This window comes from Melanerpes formicivorus, unplaced genomic scaffold, assembly GCF_026170545.1.
Source record: "Melanerpes formicivorus ecotype bairdi unplaced genomic scaffold, bMelFor1.0.p_v2 SCAF_2, whole genome shotgun sequence".
Lineage (NCBI taxonomy): Eukaryota > Metazoa > Chordata > Aves > Piciformes > Picidae > Melanerpes > Melanerpes formicivorus.
In genome coordinates this window covers 44,647,062-44,670,651 of record NW_027142354.1, presented here as the reverse complement: position 1 = coordinate 44,670,651, position 23,590 = coordinate 44,647,062, and the positions used below count along the sequence as shown (strand labels likewise).

Genomic DNA, 23,590 nt, shown 5'->3' with positions numbered 1-23,590 from the left:
ATGCAGCATTTTACACTGCTATAATCATATTGCACACGGTAACAGAATAAACACTTGATTTGGAATCAGCTATGAGCTACAGGTTGAATTTTCTGAAGTCAATATAAGCCATAGATAGCAACTGAAGTCTATCTTTAAAAAAACTGCATGAATAAAGAGAAAGAACTGCATTAGCTAAATATATTTTACACAGTACAGCTGAAAGGAATTACATCCTCTACTTCAAGTTACTCGAGTTACTTCAGCACAAATGAGGAAAAGACATACATCCACATATTTTCCTTTAGAAATAACTTCCTTAGGATAACTTCATCACCAAATCCTGCATCTTTTCCTTTAAATTATTTTTATTCACCTTATATCAAACTTTAATGAAAGTATCACAGTGATGGAACAAATTACACACCTGCATTTGAAACAAGCTTCCCAAATAAGTCATTAAATTACTGTTATTGGCAGTACATTTTCCTATGTACACATTGTGGCTTTATATTTCAATAACATACTGCAAACACCTAGACATCCATTCCTGCAGTATTCCAATAACATGAGATTAGGGATATATTTTTAAATTTGAAATGGGCTTAAATTAAAATACAGAGAAACTGATTTGTGTATTTGTTTATACCTACATAAGCATGCACAGACAAACCTAATAATGCTATATTGTTGCTACTGAGAAACATGGCACTAGACTCAATTGTGACCAGAATTATTTACCCTGCTCAGACACTCTTGAGCTTCTCATATTGTACTCATAGAGTCCCACTATACAAGTGGGCTTGCTTTTATCTTCATGACTTTGAGAAGTGAGAAATACAAAGATAAAAGTTTATTCCTTAGGGCTATATTGTGTCATAAGCCTTTAAACTGAATTTGCCAATGTTTTCAACAGGGAATTCTCTTTAGAAGCTGATGACATATTACGATCTTTTAAACTAAATTATGTACCATTTCCTTGAACTGACAAGTCTGAAAGTAAACTGAAGTAGGGAAGGTACAAGAACATAGCTCTGGTAATATTATCTAACTGGTAACAGTCAGGCTTCTTTTTCTGAATGACACAACTGTAAAAATGTGAAAGTGCTCATGAGCTTCTGGCCATGCCCAGTTGAGATGCACAATGTTCAAAGCCAGTCGCTAATTGTCTCTGCAGCCCTAGGAACTCCTAAATTAGAGCAGAATACCTTCAAAAAACAACACCTGACTATTTAATAAATATACATAGCACTTATGTTTCCTAAACAGTGTTCATAAAACACAAGATTTCAATTCTTCCAGGTATCAAGTATATCAAGTATGCAAACTGTTTTCTGAAGGGTAAGGAATGACCTTAGTATGTACACAGTTGTAGGCACACCCGAATTCAACAATAAATTAAAGAAGCAGAACAGTACAGAAACACCCTCCTGATGATAGCAAATCTGCACAATAAAAAACCATCACCCTGTCAGATGAAAGAATTTTTGGAGCACACATCTGCAGAAACCCATAATAACTAAACTGAACCTACAATAAACCACCTACAACATAAATGACATGGGAGCTGCCACACATTCTTCTATCTGCGTATTTTTCCCCAATTCTAAGCAAAAGCTGAAATTTTCTTGTGCAGTTAAGTAGCAAAGTAAATAAAGCTACACTAGCATGTATTATAAAGTTCAGTGAAACAGTTGTCATAATTCTGATAACTGAAGTCTCTTCTCCAAAAAGATCTCCGAATAATTAATGTTTTTCAGTTTTTATTTAAGGCATATTAGGTACAAACCAGCTCAGTACAGAGAGATCACATTTCTATTCTGACTAGCCAAAGTTTTGCATATTTATCCTGCTTGTCATGAAAAGCTACAATTTAAAAAAAAAAAAGGCACCACACACATTACTGCTTTGAATTTGAAATCAGTTAGGGTTGATCACCTCCAAAAATAAATATTCCCACAGATAGAGGTCAGTGGTTGCCTGAAATTGCATCAGTTAGCACCTGTATACTAGAATCCTCCACTCCTTTGGGACTGCTTTATTATTTGATCAGATTAATTAATAAAATTGCAGTTTTAGCACAGGACATCATAGTTCACCATTCACACATTTCCTATTAGTTACTTCACAATTTACTGATTTGAGACTTATCACAGGACTCCTCTCAGAATTGAAGTATATAAGAAGATGGTAACTCACAATTGTTCACAGCTAAATAAAAAAAAGAGTAAGAATGTAGAAATATAAAAAATCTCAAATATACAAATTAAGAAAGAGGGTGTGGGCTTTTTTACTTTTAAAATTATGTTATGCCTTGCCTAGCTAAGCTCTTACTGTTCTCAAAAGAAAGCAACTTCAATATACTGGAATTCTAATTTTGAGGTTGCATGCATTTCATTTCTTCATTTTTAATCAAGCATTTGCATTTCATAAACATATTTTTAAAAAGCCCACAAACTTCTAAGGACACTCTTTCAGCCTTTCCTCTAAGAAAACATGCATGTGAAACCATCTTAATACTACTGATAAAACATTGAAAGTGGCAAATTAAGAACATGAAAACCTTGTAAGAGAACAGTTGCCTCTACATGTACCTCATTTTCGCACATACACCTCATTGTATTTTCAGATTGAACAGAACCTTGGCTGATGATGTAAAAAAATTATTCTCATATTACTGCACTACTAACAGCCTGTACAACCATTTGCCTTGAGATTTTTCTTTGGCTTTTGTGATCTCACTGCATTTCTTTTTCTCTATGAAGCAATCTTTACTTTGCTCTCCAGCAACATCTACTGGAATATCAGTAAAATGCTGCTATTGCTATTAATCACCCATTTAACATCTAGCAGGGCAGAGTTAGCAAATGCCAAAAGGAGACAAATTATCTGCAATTCAGACCCTCACTCAGGGCTCAAGCAGATCAAGTTAGCTTGTCTTCAGCCTTCTAGTTTTCTGCCATTTCATAAGGAACAAATTCTTTATGACTAATACATATCAAGAGTCATCTACTATTTACATGTAGATGCACTTTCTTTAAGTCACAAAATATCATTTAAAATACCACATTATATCCAGGGACTTCCATTTTTGTCAGACAAGTTAATTTCAGTTTCATTGCACATGTGCTTAAACAGACCTGAGATGTAAAAAGACCTTGAAAGAATGTATAGAAACATTTTGAAAGGGTAAAGAGAGGTATAGTGGCAATTCCATGCAAAAATAATAAACAAGTTCAGCAAAACTATAGCTAAAATTAAAAATGTCTACTACAGATCAGTGAAATGTTGCAAGTTCTTTTGTTTAAGTCCTCAGACGAAAAAATCCTACCCCTTTATGAGAATGAATAAGCGTAATAACTACCACTGAAGATAAAATAAGAACCTGTGAAGTCCCTCTGCACTGATGGGAGACCAGGCTTCCCTGGGCACTTGATCCTATTCAACTGTGTGGTGGCTTGTCACTGCCTATCTTGTAAAATCAGCTCCTGCAAGTGTACACAGAAAGCACTGCCACTGAATTTTGCCGGGTACAGAGCACTGCGCATTTGTAGGTCTGCAGGCGGGAGTGAGTCATTAGGGCAAACTTGCATAAAGACAAAAGTTCTCAAGTAAACAGATTAATTTCTATCTGCAGTATGCTCATTTGGAGGTCTGCAACACTAAAATGTACCCATCAGCATTTACTCTATGACAGCTTCTAGAGCTAGCTTTTCACAGTTCTGCTCTCAGTCAGTTAATTAGTACTCTACTTTTACAAATAACTCTGATCACTGCAACATTATTTGTTATCTTTGTTATCTTTTAAATCCTCAGTAATGGTCTAACTATCCTTAACTGCATGCTCACTTTCCAATATGACAATGAAATTCAGAACACCACCACTGCTCAGAATCCCTTCCTTCAATTTGGAGTCTTAGTTTGCTCAGAGAGAGCAAATGTAAAATGTAAGTGCAGAAACATAGGGAAGGAAAAAAAAACCCAAAACAAGGCACCAAAGACAGTGAAGACCAAAACCAAAGTCCCAACAGCTACACGTTCCAGTTGTGAATAAAAGGCACTTATCAGCATGTAACATTTTTAAAGTAATTGAAATTATTCTTGCATTTGGAATCTCTATAGAGGCTCAATGCATTTTTGTAGAGCATAAGAGTGCACGTTTCCCAAAACCCACAAACAGTTTCAGCTATAAGATTTCCTATTATCACAAGTCTTAAGATCATAGGCTCTGCCTGATAAATTGGCTTCTCTTAATAACTGTTAAACAGAAAGCCCTTTATTGTAATCCAAGTGCACTTGTGGACAGCACTTTCAGAGTTAACTCCATTTGACAACTGACATAAATCCATTATTCTAATTTGGTGAATGCCTTACTAAATACAGATGCAGTTTATGAGTTTTAGTCACGTATTTCATTCAGGATGCTAGTTAATCTCAATTTACAAAACATAAACATGAAATAGGTTCTACAGTATGTCTAAAAGGGTACAGCTATTCATCTGATGAAATTCCAGGCAAACAGACGAGATTCACCTAGACCTGAACTCAATGCTAGATTTTACCTTACTAAACAAATAATAAATAAGTACAATTAAATTTTAGCTGTAGCAATCAAAATTGCAGAATGCCCATTGTAAGACTCCGAAGCTTTTCTTGTACCGAGATTTATGCACCGAATTTAACCTTAAGCAAAGTCCATCTTTAACAAAAGCTGCTTCTCTGATTTATTTTGATACATACAGAAGGGGGGGGGGGGGGGGGGGGGGGAGCAACCATTCAGTGTGAATACAGCACATTCACAAACCCATTTCCAATTCAATTTATAGCACATACTTTACATGTTAAACAAAAGGAATCTGATACACTACCGATGCTGCCTCTTGCTGCAGTTGCTTGCCTCAGTTACAAAACGCTGAAAATCTACTGCTCTGCCCAAGCCACTCCATAAAACATTCGGAATCAGGCACTTCTTACCTGCCTCAGTTGAAGGCTTCCTTCCCTTGTTAGCAGTATGAAGCATCCTCTAGCCTTCCCAATCCTCACCACCAGCCTCAAATTGCACAGCTAAGTCCTTTTTTTGCAAAAAAAAAAAAAACACCCGCTTATTGAAAGTGATTAGTTTTTGTTGTCCCTTTTAAGTCCGTCCTGCGGGAAAGAGCAGGGGAGCGATGTGACGCCACCTTTTAATCTTTTGCAAGAGTGAAAAGGCAGAAAAGGAGCGCTCGATCAAACTGAGCTTCACACATGACTAAAACTCGCCTGAGAGGCTGCAAGCTCTGGCTAAAGCACCACTAGGCGTAAGTGTAAGAACAGAGAAGAGGGGAGAGTCAATGAAATGTGACAACGTATGTGCATCAAAGAAAAGAAAAGAGGGAGAGAACAATACGAGAGAGATCGAGGCAGCAAGGAGAGAAAGAGAAAGAATGAGAATGTGAGGGAGAATAAGCATGAAGAAAAGATAGGAGAGTTCTGAAGCAAAGAATTTGCAGAATAAAGCCAAAGTGTCTGGCAGCTTCTGTTTTCATCTCAGTGAGCATGACATACTGCCTCTCTCATTTAGCAACACATTCTTGTCTCTTCCAGGTTTGAAAACTGAGATAATCACAATGTGTGCCTGTTTTTGCCTGACTGGCATACTTGTGTGCGGTACACCTGAGATTCCCCACAAACATCTTCTAGAGATGCATTTACATGCAATTAAGTTCATATATTCATTAGGAAAAACACCTCCCCCCACCCCCAAAACCCAGGAGCTGCTAATTTCTATTTCAATTTACAATATACTTTAACTGGCAGATGGAATTCCACTTTTAACTACTAACAAACTGTGACTGATAAACAAATGACTGAACGAATGTTTAATGTTGATAACTGAGTTTTTGCAGCAAAAAAAAATATTAGCATTGATAAATGTGTTTAAAAAAAAAGAGGTATTACTGACACTTAGTCTTCTATTTGTCTTGTTGTTTCTATATGAAGTTGCACTAAATAGTAGTAGTAGAAAAAAAGATGTGATGTAGAACTAAGGTGTTTTTTTAAAGAATTAATCAGACAAATGATCAGATTTCAAATTAATGGGAAAAAAAATATTTTGAGCTAAAAACTAGATTTTTAATTATGAATTCCTACTCTTTTAGGAAAGGTCCACACTAAGCTCTCACACAAGTAGAGTTCACTTTCATGCCAGATGAGGGTGGGGTGTGTGTTGGAGTTGTTTGGTCAGTGGGGTTTTTTCCCTAGCTATATATACCATTTGCAACATTAGGACAGGTCTGTAATTTGATTTGTTTACACCTTTTACCTGTTTAAGGTAAAGGCAAATAAGCTTTTAGCCAAGTGGCCAAAAGGCATGCCACTTCTCAGCAGAATCAAAACAAGTCCACAGTCAGACCTGGCTATGGGGATGCAAGGTTAAGAGGGCAGACAAAATGTAAACAAACCTAGACAAGAACATAGCATTTTTGCCTTTGCTGCAGCATCCTACTTGGGCCTCCCTAAGGATCCTACATCTCAATTCTTTTAGGTAAAAAGAAGGACTATGTCAGTGAAAGGATTCTGGAAGTCTGAATCTAGATCTCAACTGTACAGCATACTTCTGTGCTAGCTTCTGCAAGTCACATAGTGCTACATCCAGGCATCTGTCTCTTCAGGTACCCAGCTAGTTTGAAAAAAATGTTTTAACAGCTCTACACGAATTGGCATCTTCTTTGGTAACAATTCCCAAGTACAGGAAGGAGGCTATGAAGAAGAGTTTATAAATTATTATCACGGAATCAGTGGTGAATTTCAGCTCTGACTACTTAAATATCATATTGTACCACACATTTTACAAGAGCTGATGTTTTTCTACTAATGCTAACCTCCAGAACCTCACCACAAGCTGCCATATTAAGCTCTGGGCAGATGGAATCCAGTTTTAATATTTTTAAAGCAAAACTTGAAAAACAATTCTTTAAGCTTGCAAACTGACCCAGACTGCAGGCCTACTGCTAAATTTGTGATTTCTTCAGTGTTTCACCTCTTATTTTTCATCTCCCTGAAAGGATTGGCAATTCTTAGACAAATACGGTTCCATTAAAATCAGATTCACGCTCATCTTTTTGAGCAAGTGTAATCACTTGAGCTTTGAGTAAAATTTACCACGAGGAGAAAAATATTACAAAGAATATTGGGCTTTTAAACCTCTCTCGATATGGGTATCGATACAGCATTAGCCTGACCTGGCAACAGAGCATTTTGTGTGATGGCTTACACAAAGTATTTCTCCTTACTCTGTTGGTGGAATTGAAGCAGTGTAGCTGCTTTAAAGGCCTCCTGTTTTCTCTTCCAGACATGAAGGAAGTAAACAGCATCTGAAGATTCAGGAGGACAGAAGAAGGAAGAAGAAATAGTAATCCAGAGCATTACTAATGAATACTCTAATGGAAGTATCTAGCTACCTTTTATAAAGGAGAAAAAACAAAAGGAAGTCCCAAGTTCCTATAAGAAGCTTACTCTGCTATGCATTACTTAAAATGAATAACAGTAACAATTAGGGAAGAGACTTTTCCTGGCATTTCCCATCTCATTCTCTATTTTCTCACCCTTCTGGTAAATTGCTGTTCTCATGGAAGACTTGATAAGGAGTTTCCACATATCTTACAATTTTCAAAACACACAAACACATATAAATATATATACTCCTGGAAGTACTTATTTATTCTCACAGGCTTATCTACAAATTCACAAATCAATCAAAACCTTGTGTTTACAGCCAAGGTCAAGAATACACTTGAAAACATGCATGCAGTTTGTTTGTTTGTTTTCATGGAAGACATAAGATTATGTGGCTAAAACTAAGCATGCTTATATACTGACCTTGCGCTTGAACTGCTTAGTGCGAGAGCTCCAAGTAGAGGTGAGTGGGAGTAAAGAGAGAGAGACAGATGACTGGAATCACACCCTACCTTCCCTGACTCTCTGTTCCCTCTCTGCCTGGTCAGATGAAGTGATTGAAATGATGCAAGTGGTGGCAACAAGTTCTTGCCTGGCACAGCAGGCATGTGCCCTGTGTGAGTGCCATGCTGCCCCAGGTGCCCTTGCACAATAGGTATGAGAATCTGCAAGTAGAACTGAACAATAACAAGCACAATGGTTCATCTAGCCTGGTGGTGTCACCAAGGTTCTATCAGTCCGCACTCTGCATCAAAACTGTTTCCATAAAGAAATTAAGGTGGGTCACTGTCATAGGAGACTCCCTTCTGAAGCAAACAGAAGGCCCAGATATGCATACCAGACCCACTCTTTAGGGAAGACAGCTATCTCCCTGGGCCCAGGTAAAAAGTATGAAGAGAGAACTTTCTACCATGGTACAACAGGTAGGCAATAATGAAGTTGCAACAACAAATTTCAGGGCAACCAAGAGAGACTTAGAATGATAGAATCATTAGGGTTGGAAGGGACCTCAAGTTCCATCTAGTTCCAACCCCCCTGCCATGGGCAGAGGCCCCTCACACTAGATCAGCATGCTCAGAGCCACATCCAGCCTGGCTTCAGAGAACTTTGAACAGGAGATAGGAGAGCTCACTGAAAGAACTTTAAACTAGATTTGAAGGGGGAAAGGAATGAGGTTTGCAAGACATGAGCCTGGAGGTGGCAGACCAGCGTTAGAGAGACTGTATTAGTGAAGTCCTGTGCGATACCATCTTGATGGAGGTAGGGGCTGGAGGTCCATGCAGCAGCAGACACAAGGGTATTTGATGTGTTAGAAACCATGAAAGCACCTGAGAATGGTCACGTACGAATTCAGACATCTCCTTCCAAAAAAGTGGTGGGATCAAAAACCCTACTGAAGTGGCTCCAAATTCTCCAGAAGGGATAGACAAAGCAGGACTTGGGTCACAGCAACTCCCTACAATCCTAAGGGCATGGGGAAGCGTGGCTGGAAAGATGCTTAGAAGAAAAGGACCTGGGGGTGCTGGCTGACAGTTGGCCAAACTTGAGTAGGCCAAGAAGGCCACCATCATCCTGGCCTGTCTCAGGAATAGTATGGCCAGATGGAGCAGGACAGGGTCGTCTCCCTGTATGCTGAGGTGACCCCTCAAATATTGGGTTCAGTTTCGGAACTCTCCCTCCAAGAAGGGTATTGAGGTGCTGGGGTGTATCCAGAGAAGGGCAACACACCTGATGAAGGGTCTACAGCATAGGTCTTGTGAGGAGCAGTTGAGGGAACTGAGTTGTTTAGCCTGAAGGAAGATCAGGGGAGACCTCCTCACTCTACAACTGCCTGAAAGGAGGTTGTAGAGAGGTGGTAGTTAATCCCCTCTCCCTAGTAACAAGAGATAGGACAAGAGGACACTGGGGAAGGCTTAGATTGGGTATTAGGAAAAATTTCTTCACTGAAAAGCTTGTCAAGCTCTGAAACAGGCAGCCCAGGGAAGTGAACTAAAAAGTGTTTGGATACTGACCTGCTTGAGTCCTGACAACTCCAGAGAACAAAGCAAGTTATTCTCCTATGGAAGTTACTCTATGATTTGGCCACATTTCCATAAGACAGGCTAGGCCTTTGAGTAACATGAATGCAGAAAGTGTGCTCCCATTTAAGCTTCCTCAAACAGTACTCCAGCTGCACGCAGGAACTACACCATAGAACATAAAGTGACTACACAAGGAAATGTACTAGTAATGTCATTTTATGCAGAGACATAAATAACTTGTTTCCAGCCCATTTTCTTACCCTTTCATCATTACAGAGAAAACAACTAATCAGAGCTTTTCCTCAGTCTTACCTAAGGAAGCCAAGTTTAATCATAGAAAACCTCTTGATTCCTTACTTCTCTATTAGAAACCTGGATCATTCTTCTGCCTGTGTGCAACCACATATTGTATGACTCGGACTTAAAAGTTACATTAATAAGAGAACAGAGAATAACATTCAACAAATTTCATCATTGCATTGTTTTAATGATGCTAAATCCCCCATCCCAACAGCCCCCTGCCCAGAAAACACATCAGCGCTCATCTAGAATGTGGAGTGTCAGGACAGCAAATTATGGAGAAACCAAGTGGCCATTGACTACAGAAGTACTCATGCCTATCAAAGGGACTACTGACCAGAAATACTCATTGATTACACATCCTTTGGAGATAAATTAAAGCCTCTAGTTATGCAAAACAGCTAATGATCACTTTCTCTTACCAATATCCTTCTGTATTTACCATCTAGCAAAGTTACCTTTGTCAATTATCCAGTTGGATGACATGAGTACAGAGCTAATTTTCCCAGCACTGTGGTTTTGTTTCTCCTGTTTCAGACCTTAAGAAAGGCTGTGTCTGAAAGCATCTTTTTTTCAGTTATATCAATCTGTTTAATAAAATATACCATCCTTTCCCCCCCAAACCTTGTTTCAATACCACCTCTGAATCTTTCTCTTACCACACTCTGAAAGTAGAATGGCAAGGTAAGGCCCTTCATTCCCTGCACTGCGATCTGTTCATTGCTCAGAGGAAATACAAGAGTAGCACAAGTAGCACAGAAATAGAGGCAGAGCATACAGTCTTATGTTGTCTATATTTAACTTCCTGGTGCCCAGCTGAAAACAAGAAATGAAATGGGTGTGGTAAAAGATGTGTCACAATCAGACATAATTTTATTGGTGAGAGGCAAGAGTTTAAGACCTTGCCCAAGTATGAGCTACATGTAACATCCTGGCAGGTTGAAGGAAAACATGCAATGCCATTGCTGGCATTAATTATAGAACTACCTAAATACTGCTTTTTAAGCATAACTAATACATGTGATAGCATCATTATAAATTAAAAATTGCTTATGACTTCCATTTGTTCCAAACACAACTTTACTCACTACATGCATGGTTAAGCAAATTTATCTGTGGCTGCTGGTGTTAGACGACAGAAAAAATAGCCAAGCATCGTGCAAAGGCAACAAAAAGAAAACACCAGCAGAAGCTTCTTTAGTAGAAGCAGCTTGCAATTTGGCTCTGACTCATATGGATTTCTTAACAGCTACTGAAAATAATCTTTGATTCTTATCATTGTCAACTCAGGAAGTGATGATAACTAATAACTAAGTTATTTGTGTATATAGTTAATGTTTAGCTTTATCTGTTTCATAAAATAAGTGTTAACAAGTTATAAAAGCAGTCATTTAATAAATTAAATCAGTATTTTTTTAAACTGTGCTTGACAGAACTAAAATAGGAGATAATCAGTCTATCCCCAGTTATTTGGGAATACTGATTTCAAAGTATATGTAATTCCTTCTCCCTTTTTCCTTCTCTCCCCCCCTTCCAAATTTTTACTTGTAAAATCGTAAGAGGAATATGCATTAAAAGGACACATCAGAATTAAAACTTGTGTGGCACCAACTTGCACTACTGGCTGCTTGGTACAATCTTGCTTAGAATTTTTGTTCCAGTGACTGAACACAGTCACAGAAGCTGAGGCATTTAAGACTGTCATCAGTACATCAAACAATAATTCCTTAAGTACCTCCCACAGAAGTGTACATTTTTTATAACATCATTACACTGATTATCCTCATCCGTGCCTAAATAGCAGCCAGTTCATGTGAACCTCCTGTGCCTCAAACTAACATTAGGGATGGAAGGAACAACTTACCTACAAGGTACAGGTTTGCCTGCCATGATTTCTTCCTATAAAATAGGCTGAAAGCTCCTTCACACTGCATAAGATATGTTCTGCTTGCAAAGACAAAGACCAGCTACCAGGAGAGTGCTGTAAGGCTTGTAAAGGATTTTCTTCACTACGAGGTAATTTAAGTTCTCTACATGAAGTAAAAACCTACACTGAGTCAGTTAAGAGTACAGGGCTTCACAGCGTACAATTTATTTTACAGTATTGGGCAACACACTTAAAAACTGAATAAAGCCTAGTTTTACTGCCCAGTCCTCTGAATTAACATGCAGCATTCATGCCTTAAGTATACCCATGAGCATTTAGTACTTCTCTGAGCCACAGCTTTGAAGATGCGTTGGTTTCCTATGCATTAACTTGACCTATATTCAGGCTGACTTCTATTCTGAGATTATTTCTGCTGTGAATTCAATTCCAGATGCCAAATACACTGCTTTGCTATACCTGTGACAGAGATCCCAAAAAGCAGGAGGATGTCAACAGATTAAAAGAACACTGCTGTCTTTCCCTCATAACCATGGCTTATCAAAACTCATGCTTTTTTGTGAGCTGATCTTGGCACAAGTGTATTGCCCTGATAATGTGGAAGCACAGAATGAAATCTAGAAAGCTCCTTAAATTATTTGTTGTTATGCCAGAGTCCAAAGACCTGCTGACTTGCCTGGAGCTGAGCTTGATCTGTGCCATGTGCCAAGGATGCCTAAAATGCTTTCAGATGGGGAAGGCTTGCCTAAAAAGGGAAAATAAGCCTGCAAGAGATGACTAAAAGGTGAAGGGGGGGAATATTACAGAACAAAGTTTCAACACAAAACCAGCCAGCTTTCCATTCCTCATATAAGGCATGTTAAAGGAAATGGAAAGCAGGGACAAATGTCTTCCTTTTTAACACTTGCTCCTGTTTACAAGTGTCCTGATTTGCAATTTTTGCATCAAAACACCAGTTTTCAAGTCTGTAGTACAAAGGTCTTACAGAATTAGGCCCTATTCTACTAGTACCATCTTGACAATTCACTAAATGCTTTAAACTCATGTAATGATCTAGTGGAATAATCATATACCATAATAGGACATGTACAATTCCATATATCTCATGAAACACATTTGTAAAGCCCTCTGAGTCTACCAGGTCAATTGAAAGATCCCTGTAGCATTCCAAAGACTTCCATTTTGGCACATGCATAACAGACTCCTGATGAACTTTTCACCAACAGTTACCACAGTAGCAATGATCCAAAAGGCTGCTCTATAAGCAATGCCATAACAGCAGGATGTAAAAACAGCTGTACAACCCCTACTTGCCGCCTGCGTATGTGCAGAGCTCTACTTACATGAGTCAATAGGGTTTTTATGACACAGTTTTGTGCTGTATCTATACTATGACTCAAGCAAATGAGTATGTAAGAAAAAGGGTGGTACTCTCAAGACAGTCTGGTCTACTTTGTTTACTGCTGTGGTTCAGAATAGAGTAAAATTCCACCAAGAAGGCTTAACATGGTGTATAAAAGCACCCTCAAAGCACTTTCCTTGGCATGCCATCAGCTCTCATCACACACAGGATATTGGTTCTGATGAACCTTTGGTATAAACCAGAACAGCTGTTCCTGTCTTTATCCCTGTCAAACCACTAGCAGAGAACACACAGTGAAGCAAAAGACTGGAAAAAAAGGGTAAATGTAGAGGACTGATTGGAATGTTTAGAACAGCAAGAACTTGAGATGTGATTGACTCTTGAGAACTTTAAGACATAGCACTTTAAGTGAATTCTGAAAAAGTGACAAAAATATTTTAAAAAGCATATGTACATTAAAAAGTTCTATAAAAAGGAAAGATGGCATTACATTAGAAATGATTAAAACATAAAAAGTTATTGAAATGCACATTTCAGCTTTGGTTTTAAGACAACCATTTCACAGCTCTGAAATGCAACCAGATCATATTATAAATAGCAAGATGTAGCTTTTAGGTGTGCTCATTCTCTTAAGCATATCCATAAGTAACTCACTGTATTGTAAAATAAGAAGCAATAATACTTTTTCATTCTTCAATTATTTTATTTTATTTTTTTTTAGAGTATACAGGTTTAGATTCTATGGAAACTCAACCTTAAGACTGTGTTGTTTTTTCCACTCAGCTGACTAAAAGCACTGGTGAACTATTCGGCTGTCATTTGAAATGTTCTTCAACCTTATGAAGTCAGAGTGACATTAGAGCAAAAGCTTTCTAGAAAACAGTTCTGACAAAGTGAAAAAGTAGCTAACGAAAAAAGAAGTGTTAACTATCTTTTAATACTTTTCATCCAACCAGTTTACTACAGCCATCATTTTTTGACATTCTCTCTCTTCATAGTAGCAATAAAAAACTTTACTTATCAGCCAACTCTGGTAGAATCAAAGGAATGGTTTGGGTTAGAAGGGACCTTAGAGATCATCTAGTTCCAACCTCCCCACCAGGGACACCAGGTTGCTCAAGCCTCTCTTTTACAATAATCCAATCCTTATGAAATCTGGAATAAACCAGTACAATTTCAGATGCTGAATACCTTAAAACCTGTCTGGAAGCCACCAGGAATAGATATGAGCTACACTACACAATACCACAGAATCACTGCACACATTTTTTGGAAAGTGCTTGCCTTAATGTACCATACCAAAAGCATGATATTTAAAGGGCCTAATCTTGCAAAAACCCCAAAGAAACTCTCTTATCCATGCTCAAATCATCCAATAACCTCCATTTCCTCTTTCCCTGAACTTTTGGAAATATACTTTCTCTACTGTTGTGGGGGTTTTTGTTTGTGTTTTTTGTCTGTTTGGAGGTGGGTGTGTGTTTGTTGTGGTTTTTGTTCTTTCTGTTTTATATTTTCTTGCCCAAATAACTCTTTTTCTCCATTAAAACTGTGCTTGCTGTGACCTCACTGTGACCTCAGAGGGAAAGCATTTGGATCCCTGATGGTACTTTATATAACCTTACTCTTTAGTCCTGGCAGATTTCTGTTTATTGAGGTTTCAAAGTTACTATAATAATGTAAAGTAATAGTATGCTGTTGTGATTTTTTTTGAGTATAAAGGACACGACTGCAGCCATGCAATTCATAAGTCATAAAGGATGTTCTAAGCATTCTGTTGCACAGCTTCTCTTTCATATCACCTAGGTTTTGTTTGAAATTCAACAGATTTTTTGTTTAACCAAATCCACAGAGTTTTAATTGACGTCAGCTGATAAAGGTTCATGACAATGGAGGGGAGGGGAAGTGTGAATAAAGATATAGTACTGTGAATTTAATTTAAAAACGCTTCTCAGTTTGATCAGAATTAGTCAAACCCAATCTATCATCATAGGAGGTGCCTGGTTCAAAGTCTAAGTAGTTTCTGGTATTCACCAGAATAGAAACGTCTCTTTATGCTCGTCAAGAAATCCTTTAAGAGCATACAAAGTGTTATCAAAATACTTTTGACATTTGCTGATGTTTAAAGCTCACAAGACAAAGTTTACCAAAAAGGTACCAGGAAGAGAATGCTTGTCCAGGATAAGCCACTTCACACTAAAGACACATATGCATTTCTCTGACATACGCTATTGAAATAACATCCACACAAAATCCATTTGCAACCCTGCATTTATGGAGCTAATTGCCACCCTCAGGTAGCTCTAAATGCCATGAAGTGACTTACCCATGTTCAGGTTGCATAAAGCATCGCTGGTGAGACCTAGACTACAGGCTTGGTGATCAGTCTAGCAACACCAGCCCACTGTCAACCTTCCTTCCCCCAGCTGTGGGAGAAAACTGTCTCGAGCCAGAGCTATCACCCGCCTCAATTGCAGGGACACCTGCTCAGGGAATCATCACCCGCCCTGCTCTGCAAGTGCCACCTGTGCTGGCCTGGCAGTACTCTGCTCTGGGGGCAGAACTACACAGAGCTCCATGCCCTAAGGTCTCATTTGGAGTTCAACAAATTCCACAAACACCCAAGTGCTCTGCGATGTCACGCTGAGCAACCATTTCTCACTCAGATGAGTTACACTGATAGACGAAATGCAGTGACCTACCTCTAGAGACAAGTAACAGAATGGATGAATCTGCCAAACTGAAGCTGCTTTAATCAGCTCTCCAGCCGCGCTGAGCCATACCCGACCCTAGGACAGGCCCTCCGCGCTCACCTTCGGCAGGGGCAAAAACATGCAGACGGGGCGGGAGCCCACCGTGCGCTGCTGCTGCTGCTGCTGCCGCCGCCGCGGCTGCCGTCGTTCTCCGCTGCGCTGGGCAGCGTCTGCCGCGCTCCGCAGCCGGCTCGGGACCGGAGCAGCTGCGGGTGGGCGCGCGGAGGGGCGGCGACCTGAGAGGTGACACCTGCAGAGCGCCGCGCGGCGATGGCACTCACCGGACAGCCCGCCCGCACCGCGGGGAAAGCCATGCTGGCACGCGGCAGGTGTCACAGGGTGCTGACGCCCGGGTCTGCACGCACCTGAAGGGGGGTCTAGCGCCGAGGCTCCTGTGCAGCAGTTAGTCAGATGAACTCAAGTTTGGGCACCAGCAAATGCTTGGTGTTGGGCCTGAAAAACAGTGGCAGTGTGTGCACCTCGGAGGGCGGCCCTTCTGAGGAAAGGTCAGGAGAGAGGAGAACAGTGTTTGATACAAACCAGAACTGACAACGTCTGAACGGAGAAAGAGCTCCAGGAAGAAGAAAGCAGAAAGATCCTTCGGACACCAGTTGAGGCTGTGATGTGTGATGAATACCTGAACAGCTCGGCTGGGCTCACTGATCAAAAAGAGATGCCAAAGGGACAACACTAATGGCAGTTCTGTCTCGACACAGCTTTCAGCATGACAAGGCTGATGCTGTGGGTGCCTGAAGGAACAGATCTTTCCTTTTCTTCCAGAGCCAGGTATAGACTATAGGCTCTGCTTTTGCATAAAGACCAGAATTAGCACAACTGATGACAGCTGCTAGTAATGTGAAAAATTAAAGAGCACAGTTTTCACTTAATATTAACAATTTTAAACATAGGAATCCTGTGAATTTTTAACTACATCACTGCTGAATGAAAATAATTTTTTTTTTTGCATGACTCCGATCAAAACTGGAAGGTTTACATTAAGTTGCCATCAAATAAAACCTTATTCAAATTTAGTTTCCTGTTAGCTACTTCATTACAATTTAGCAAGATAAAAATCAAAATAGATGAAGTACAAAAAAAGAAAAAAAGAAAAGAAAAAAGGCAGGAAATTGAACAACAGAGGGAGACAGGGACACACAGAATTGGTACATATTCCAAAGAGCAGTATGCAAACATGGAAATGTTTCTTCTCTAGCTACAAAGACCTCACTCAATATTTGTCTATTTGTTTCTTTAAGCAAAGCAACCACTTCAAATCTTACCTCAGCTAGTTCCCTTACGGCCTCAAAGCACCCTGAACTCACTTCCTTGTTAGTATCTTTGATACTTTCACATGTGCATTTCCCAGGTTCTAAACATGCTACATCCCATGCATTGGCTGCTGCTTAGTCTTTGGTGTAGGGGCTGTAAGGCACAGGAGAGTGCTGTCTGTACCAGTGCAAAGGGACACTGCCATTGCATCACCTACACGTTCCTAGGAAAGGACTGTTATCCTGAGTAGTGAAATTAAAAATTAAAACCAAACCAAAGTGAAACAACTGAACAACCCTTCTTGCAAAAGGCAGAAATGAGCACCCTGTGTGAACTTCCACCTCTCAGTCTGTCCACACGGGTGACAGATGCTGCCTACTCCCACACCAACACTCACCGGGCAGAAAGGGAGGTTGCATCTATTTCATTTATTAAGTGGATAATGACTCCATATGCTGTCCTGCAGCCAAACAACAAGTAAAAATTATAGCGTACAGGCCAAATAACTTCCTTGGAATCTAGACACATAACTATGCATAATTCCCTTCTTAATGGTTATAAACAGGCCAGAGCAATATATAAAAATAACATTCTACACAGAAGCGTGATTATAATCAACTATGTATGACATTTCTGTGCCATTTGGGTTAACTTTCAACAGCATTCTAACACAGCTTTTCATTTTTCAGGTAATACCTTGCTCCAGTAATTTTATTTCAAAGTAGAAAACAACACCTAAGGTCACAATTACTAATAGAGTTATAGAAGTCAGCCCAAAGACAAGAAAAAAATAAAATTCCAATGGGAACTCCCCCCAAAACCACTGGGCTAACACTGACAACTTATTTCTTGTGTGATGACTGGAAAATAGAACGTAAACAGTAATATTTTTGTTGTTCAGACAAGTTACATTAAACTCCTGGGAGTCAGTGTGTGTTAAAGCATGCAAAATCCATGACTGAAAAAGAGCTTTGGAGAACAAATCACATCTCCGATTGTGATTCAGTGCTGGAACTTGGGAAAGACAATTACCTTTGATGTGGTCAATTTTTTTATGTTTATATAATGGTGGCAATGATAACCTCATAGGACTCATTTAAGGGTTTAATAACTAATGTGCATACAAAAATTTCAAGTTGCTAATTATAGAATAGGATAGGATAGGATAGGATAGGATAGGATAGGATAGGATAGGAATTAAGCATGTTGGAAGAGACCTTTGAGATCATCCAACACTATCTAATCAACTAAACCATGGCAGCAAGTGCCCTATCCAGGCTCTTCTTAAACACCTCCAGTGATGGTGACTCCACCACCTCCCTGGGCAGCACATTCCAATGGCCAATCACTCTTTCTGTGAAGAACTTCTTCCTAATTTCCAGCCTTAACCTCCCCTGGTGCAGTTTGAGACTGTGTCCTCTTGTTCTGGTGCTGGTTGCCTGGGAGAAGAGACCAAACCCTACCTGGCTACAACCTCCCTTCAGGTAGTTGTAGACAGCAATAAGGTCACCTCTGAGTCTCCTCTTCTCCAGGCTAAGCAGCTCCAGCTCCCTCAGCCTCTCCTCACAAAGCTTGTGCTCCAAACCCCTCACCAGCTTTGTTGCCCTTCTCTGGACATGTTCCAGCAAGTCAACATCTTTCCCTAAACTATGGCCTAACCAGTGCTGAGTACAGGGGCACAATGATTTCCCTGCTCCTGCTGGCCACACTGTTCCTGATGCAGGCCAGGATGTCCTTGGCCTTCTTGGCCACCTGGGCACACTGCTGGCTCATCAACCAGCCTACTATCAACCAGTACCCCCAGGTCCCTTTCTGCCTGGCCACTCTCCAGCCACTCTGACCCCAGCCTGTAGCGCTGCATGGCGTTGTTGTGGCCAGTGTGCAGAACCCAGAACTTAGGTGTGTTAAATCTCATGCTGTTGGACTCTGCCCATCTGTCCAGCTTGGCCAGGTTCCTCTGCAGAGCTCTCCCACCCTCTAACAGAAAAACACCCGCCCCCAGCTTGGTGTCATCTGCAAACTCACTGATGATGGACTCAATCCCCTCATCCAGATCATCAATAAAGAGCATGGGGTCCAGCACTGATCCCTGGGGGACACCACTAGTGACTGGCTGCCAGCTGCATGTGGCATCATTCACCACCACTCTCTGGGCTCGGCCCTCCAGCCAGTTCCTAACCTAGTGCAGAGTGCTGCTGTCCAAGCCACAAGCTGACAGCTTGGCCAGGAGTTTGCTGTGGGGGATGGTATCAAAGGCCTTGCTGAAGTCCAGGTAGACTACATCCCCAGCCTTCCCCACATCCACCAGGAGGTCACCTGATCATAGAAGGTGATCAGGTTGGTCAGGCAGGACCTGCCCTTCCTCAATCCATGCTGGCTGGGCCTGTTCCCTTGGTCATCCTGTAAGTGCTGTGTGATTGCGCTCAAGATGACCTGTTCCCTAATCTTGCCTGGCACTGAGGTCAGGCTGACAGGCCTGTAATTCCTTGGCTCATCCAACCAGCCCTTCTTGTGGATGGATTATTTAGCTAAGTGTTTGTCTAATACATATGTAAGAAAACAATATTAATGTATTCCCAAATATGATTAGGATGATAATTATTATTAATGCCACATGCACAAGTGCAACTGTTCCTCCCCAGCCAAGGCATGATGTTTGTAGGACATTAGGGGTACCTGACAGCAAAGGCGTAGCACAGCACTCTGAAAGTCGTCATGCACAGAAACTATACTTGAAGAGGAAATACTTGAAAGGAAAATATGCTAGCAAGTACCCTCTGAAATGCCATAAAAAGCCCCATTTAGAGTCAGTCTGAATCATTCAGATTAAGTGAGTTACTATCTCTGCTGTGGGCCAGTAATAGAGCTGGTGAGGTCAAGAATAAAGGAATCCCATCACAGGCAACCACAGAAACAGCATCAGCAGTCCTGAGACAGAGGAAGAAGTGGGGAAGTAGCAGGAGTCCTGATGAGAATAAGGCGGCACAGAGAGAGATCTAGGGAAAGAAATGCCATTGCCAGTTTTCTCAGGTAATGTTTCACCCAGAAAAGACTGGGAGCCATTGCACTTGGTACAGTCCTTGAAATAGATCAAGGCTCTATTCCAGCAAACATGAATACATCAGGGAAGTGAATAATTAAGAAGACTTTGGAAGGCTCTGGGAAAAGAAAAATCCTGTAAACAAGATTGAGCAACAAGTTGTTGAAAGAATCCTTTTGTTCCCAGCACAATGCTCCTGAAATCTGCTTCTTCAGAACAGTATTCATTTAAGAAAGGAAAAAAAAAAAAGAAAAAGAAAGAAAGCCAAGAATCCATTTTAAGGAAAAAAACTCTTTAAAATAACTCCTGACTTTTCCAAGTTTTTGTACCTATGCCTGGAGGTACAGTGCCCACACTTATAAATGCTGGAGGTTCTTGGGTTTTACTGTTTGCATGTTTATTAACAAACTGAAAGAGCATTTCATAACAGGGCCATAACAATTTTGTAGTCAGCAAATAAAATTATTTGCATTGTTTGCCCTTCCAGTGGCTAAAGGTCAACACATCCTTTATGGTCTGCCCTTGTGCTTATGGGCAACCAACCATAAAAAAAACCCAAAACCAAAAAAAGCTCTTAGGTGCAGCTCACTGCTTCAGAACACATGTAATTCCACCTGTAGGTAACAATAAGTATTCAGCTGCAGTTAGGAGTGATATGTTCTCAGTTTCAAGTTGGCAAAAACCCACACCATCCGTTTCCCAGAGGAGTCTCCAGAAAAGCCAGCTATCTGCCTCTGGCCAGCAGTACCTTCTGCAAAGGTGGGAGGAATGTGAAGAGGAAACTAGAGACAGGAAGCTTATGAAAGAAGGGTAACAAAAAGACAGGATGGCAGCAGCAGACCAGGGTAGGAGCATGGGTAAGATGGAGGTTTCAGTGGCCTTCAGTCTTACAGGGACTGACTGGCAGTGCTTGCATCATAAGATATTAGGATCAACGTTCCTGATTAGCTTATGGTTGTGTCAGATCAAAATGAAGTTTCAACATATTAAGGATTTCCCTAACAAACAAAAATAGATTGCTATTAGCATATCAAACAAAAGCACAGGTTTTGTTTTATCAAGTAATGTAGAAAAAAAGCTGTTAATAGCTACACTTCCTGCTCCTAAACTGGACTTTCAGTATAGCCCTGAGGCTATAGCAATTATTGTCACCTTTACTGGAGATTATTGCCAATCTATCTCTGCCTAGAAAATATGCAGCTCATGCTTCAGCTTGTCAGTCTACTGCACCTAAGAATATCAGCTCTTCAAAATTATCATACATTTGAAGCATTTTGTGACTCTAACAAAATAGACACAGGAGCAATAGAAAAGAGGAAAAAGGAAATTCTGCTTTCTGTAATGACAACCAATGGCTTCAGAAATCAAACACTAACACTACATTTTTACTTTCTCTCCCTGAGAAAATCTGCTTCTCTGTCAGTTCTGCCTTGAAATAGAGAGTCAGGAAGGTACACACAAATTTGTGTGCATCTGAAATTCCTCAAGTTACAGAACAAGCACCAAAGTTGTCCCTGCTGACAGAAAATTTCTGACACTATCCAAGTGTTGCCTGTTCTATCAGACCAGGTACATGGACACACATGTACAAACCTGAACTCAATAGCCTCCAAACTGAAGCCCCTGCCTGCATCCTGCCAGCAGACTGTGGGCAAGAGAAAGAAAGTGGTAAAGGAAAATTACTGGGAAGGGGTGCAGGGGGATGGCAAGAACTGCTGCCTGGTAATCTCAGATTTGGGTTGGTTTGGGTTTGTTTGTTCATTATGTGCTAAAATCCTAAAATGCTAAATGCTTTGCTAAAGTGAAGAGGGCTGTAGCAATGTGCACTGGTTTACAATGGGATCTGGAAAGTTTTCATTTTTCTTTCTCTCATACTAGCACCCTTGTTGTTCAGTCCAGAGAAAAGGAGGCTGAGGAGAGACCTTATCATTCTCTACAACTGCCTGAAGGGTGGTTGGAACAAGGAGGCAACCAGCCTCTTCTTCTTGATGACAAGTGACAGGACTAGAGAAACTGGTCACAAGCTGCACCAGGGGAGGTTTAGTCTGGATATTTGGAAATACTTCTTCACTGCAAAGTGTTACCAAGCACTGGAATGATCTGCCTAGGGCAGTGGTGGAGTCACCATTCCAGGAGGTGTTCAAGCAGTGTGTGGACCTGGCACTTAGGGACATGGTTTAGTGTTGACCCTTCCGTGCTGGGTTGAAGGTTGGACTGGATGATCTTGGAGATCTCTTCCAACCAGATATATTCTGTGATTCCATGATTTATTTGGCTGTAACTAAGTCTTTACTGAAGTAAATTATTTTTAAACTCTACTCAACCCCCTAAACTAGTTTCTGCAGCCTGTTATACATGTAACATATTTCTCAAAATAAAAATAAAGTAGCTTAAAAAAAAATAATTAAGATGCCTGTATTCTGGCTGAAGTCAACAGTAAGAAATACAACTTACTGAAAAGCAAATTACAATTAAACATATTCATGGCATACAACATATTAAAATTAGATGACAAATCTAAGATAAAAGTGACATTTAAGTGAATGATTTCCATAGTCTGCATCCCCATATGTTCTCAATGTTCAAATGCTGTCTCTCCGATACTATCACACTGACATTGAAGCCCACAGAGATTCCTTCCGGGGCACTTAAAAGTTTTCTATTAATAACTAACAAAATATAGTGATTTATTGCAATATGTTTATACAGTGCTCTTCCTGCTTTGAAACTAAATCCAAAACTACACCATGAATGAGCAACATAAGATGCTCCCTGACGGGCTCAGTGGTGTGGGTGATATATTTCTTGTCTCCCCAGAGGTGAAGTATGTCACATCTTCAATATTTCCAATCTCACCCGTCTGCAAAGCTACTGACTATTCCCAGAGCAAAATATCTCATATTCACACATGCTTTTTATGTGCTATGGGACTAACAAAAGCAAAGCAAACCAAACCCCCATTTTTCAAGCACACATAAATCAAAACCTAAAAGTCGAAGAAACATACACAAATAAATTCCTCTGAAAGAAATAATTTAAGCAGCTCTAACGTTAGGCTTCTAGTGTGTCTATCTATCAGAAAATACAGTGAGGCAAGCAGTCAATTTGGGTTTCACCGACTTGGGAGGCAGCAGGCCCATTGACTTTAATGAGGCCAGGATTTCACTGCGAATTTAATCTGGGAAAATCACAGCAGTATTCTTATAGGACAGGGCAGGGCAGGGCAGGGCAGTCTGCTACATGATTGAAAGGGACGCACAGAAGCATACTGACTATGTCACCAAGACACACAAGCCATATTTTGAAGGAATGAGAATCCAGCACAATGTAGTGCTACATACTGCATTGAAGGCTTTTTTTTTTTTTTTTGGCTGTAGTCATGATTAGGATTATTACAGGTTTTTATTAAAATTATACATAATTGTAATTGATAATATGTTATTATATCCTCCTTTATGTGAGTGTAATGAATGTCCTTAATTAAGCAAGGAAACAAACTTGTAGGTGAATGCAGGCTTGTGCAGGTTGTGATTTATCACAAAGAAGTAT

At 40.2% G+C, this 23,590-nt stretch overlaps 1 protein-coding gene across 15 annotated transcripts in view; it reads right to left on the bottom strand.

The window, feature by feature from the left end:
- TENM2 (teneurin transmembrane protein 2) overlaps nucleotides 1–23,590 on the bottom strand; it is a 686,412-nt gene that overhangs the window by 360,465 nt on the left and 302,357 nt on the right. The window contains exon 1 of one of the 15 annotated variants that reach the window (XM_068158407.1): nucleotides 4,954–5,144. The exons of the other annotated variants lie outside the window; for them this stretch is intronic. Within the exon in view, the coding sequence (XP_068014508.1) occupies nucleotides 4,954–4,999 (46 nt within the window). The 5' untranslated portion in view covers nucleotides 5,000–5,144. Of the gene's footprint in view, nucleotides 1–4,953; nucleotides 5,145–23,590 lie in introns of those variants that run through there. 15 annotated transcript variants of the gene reach the window in all.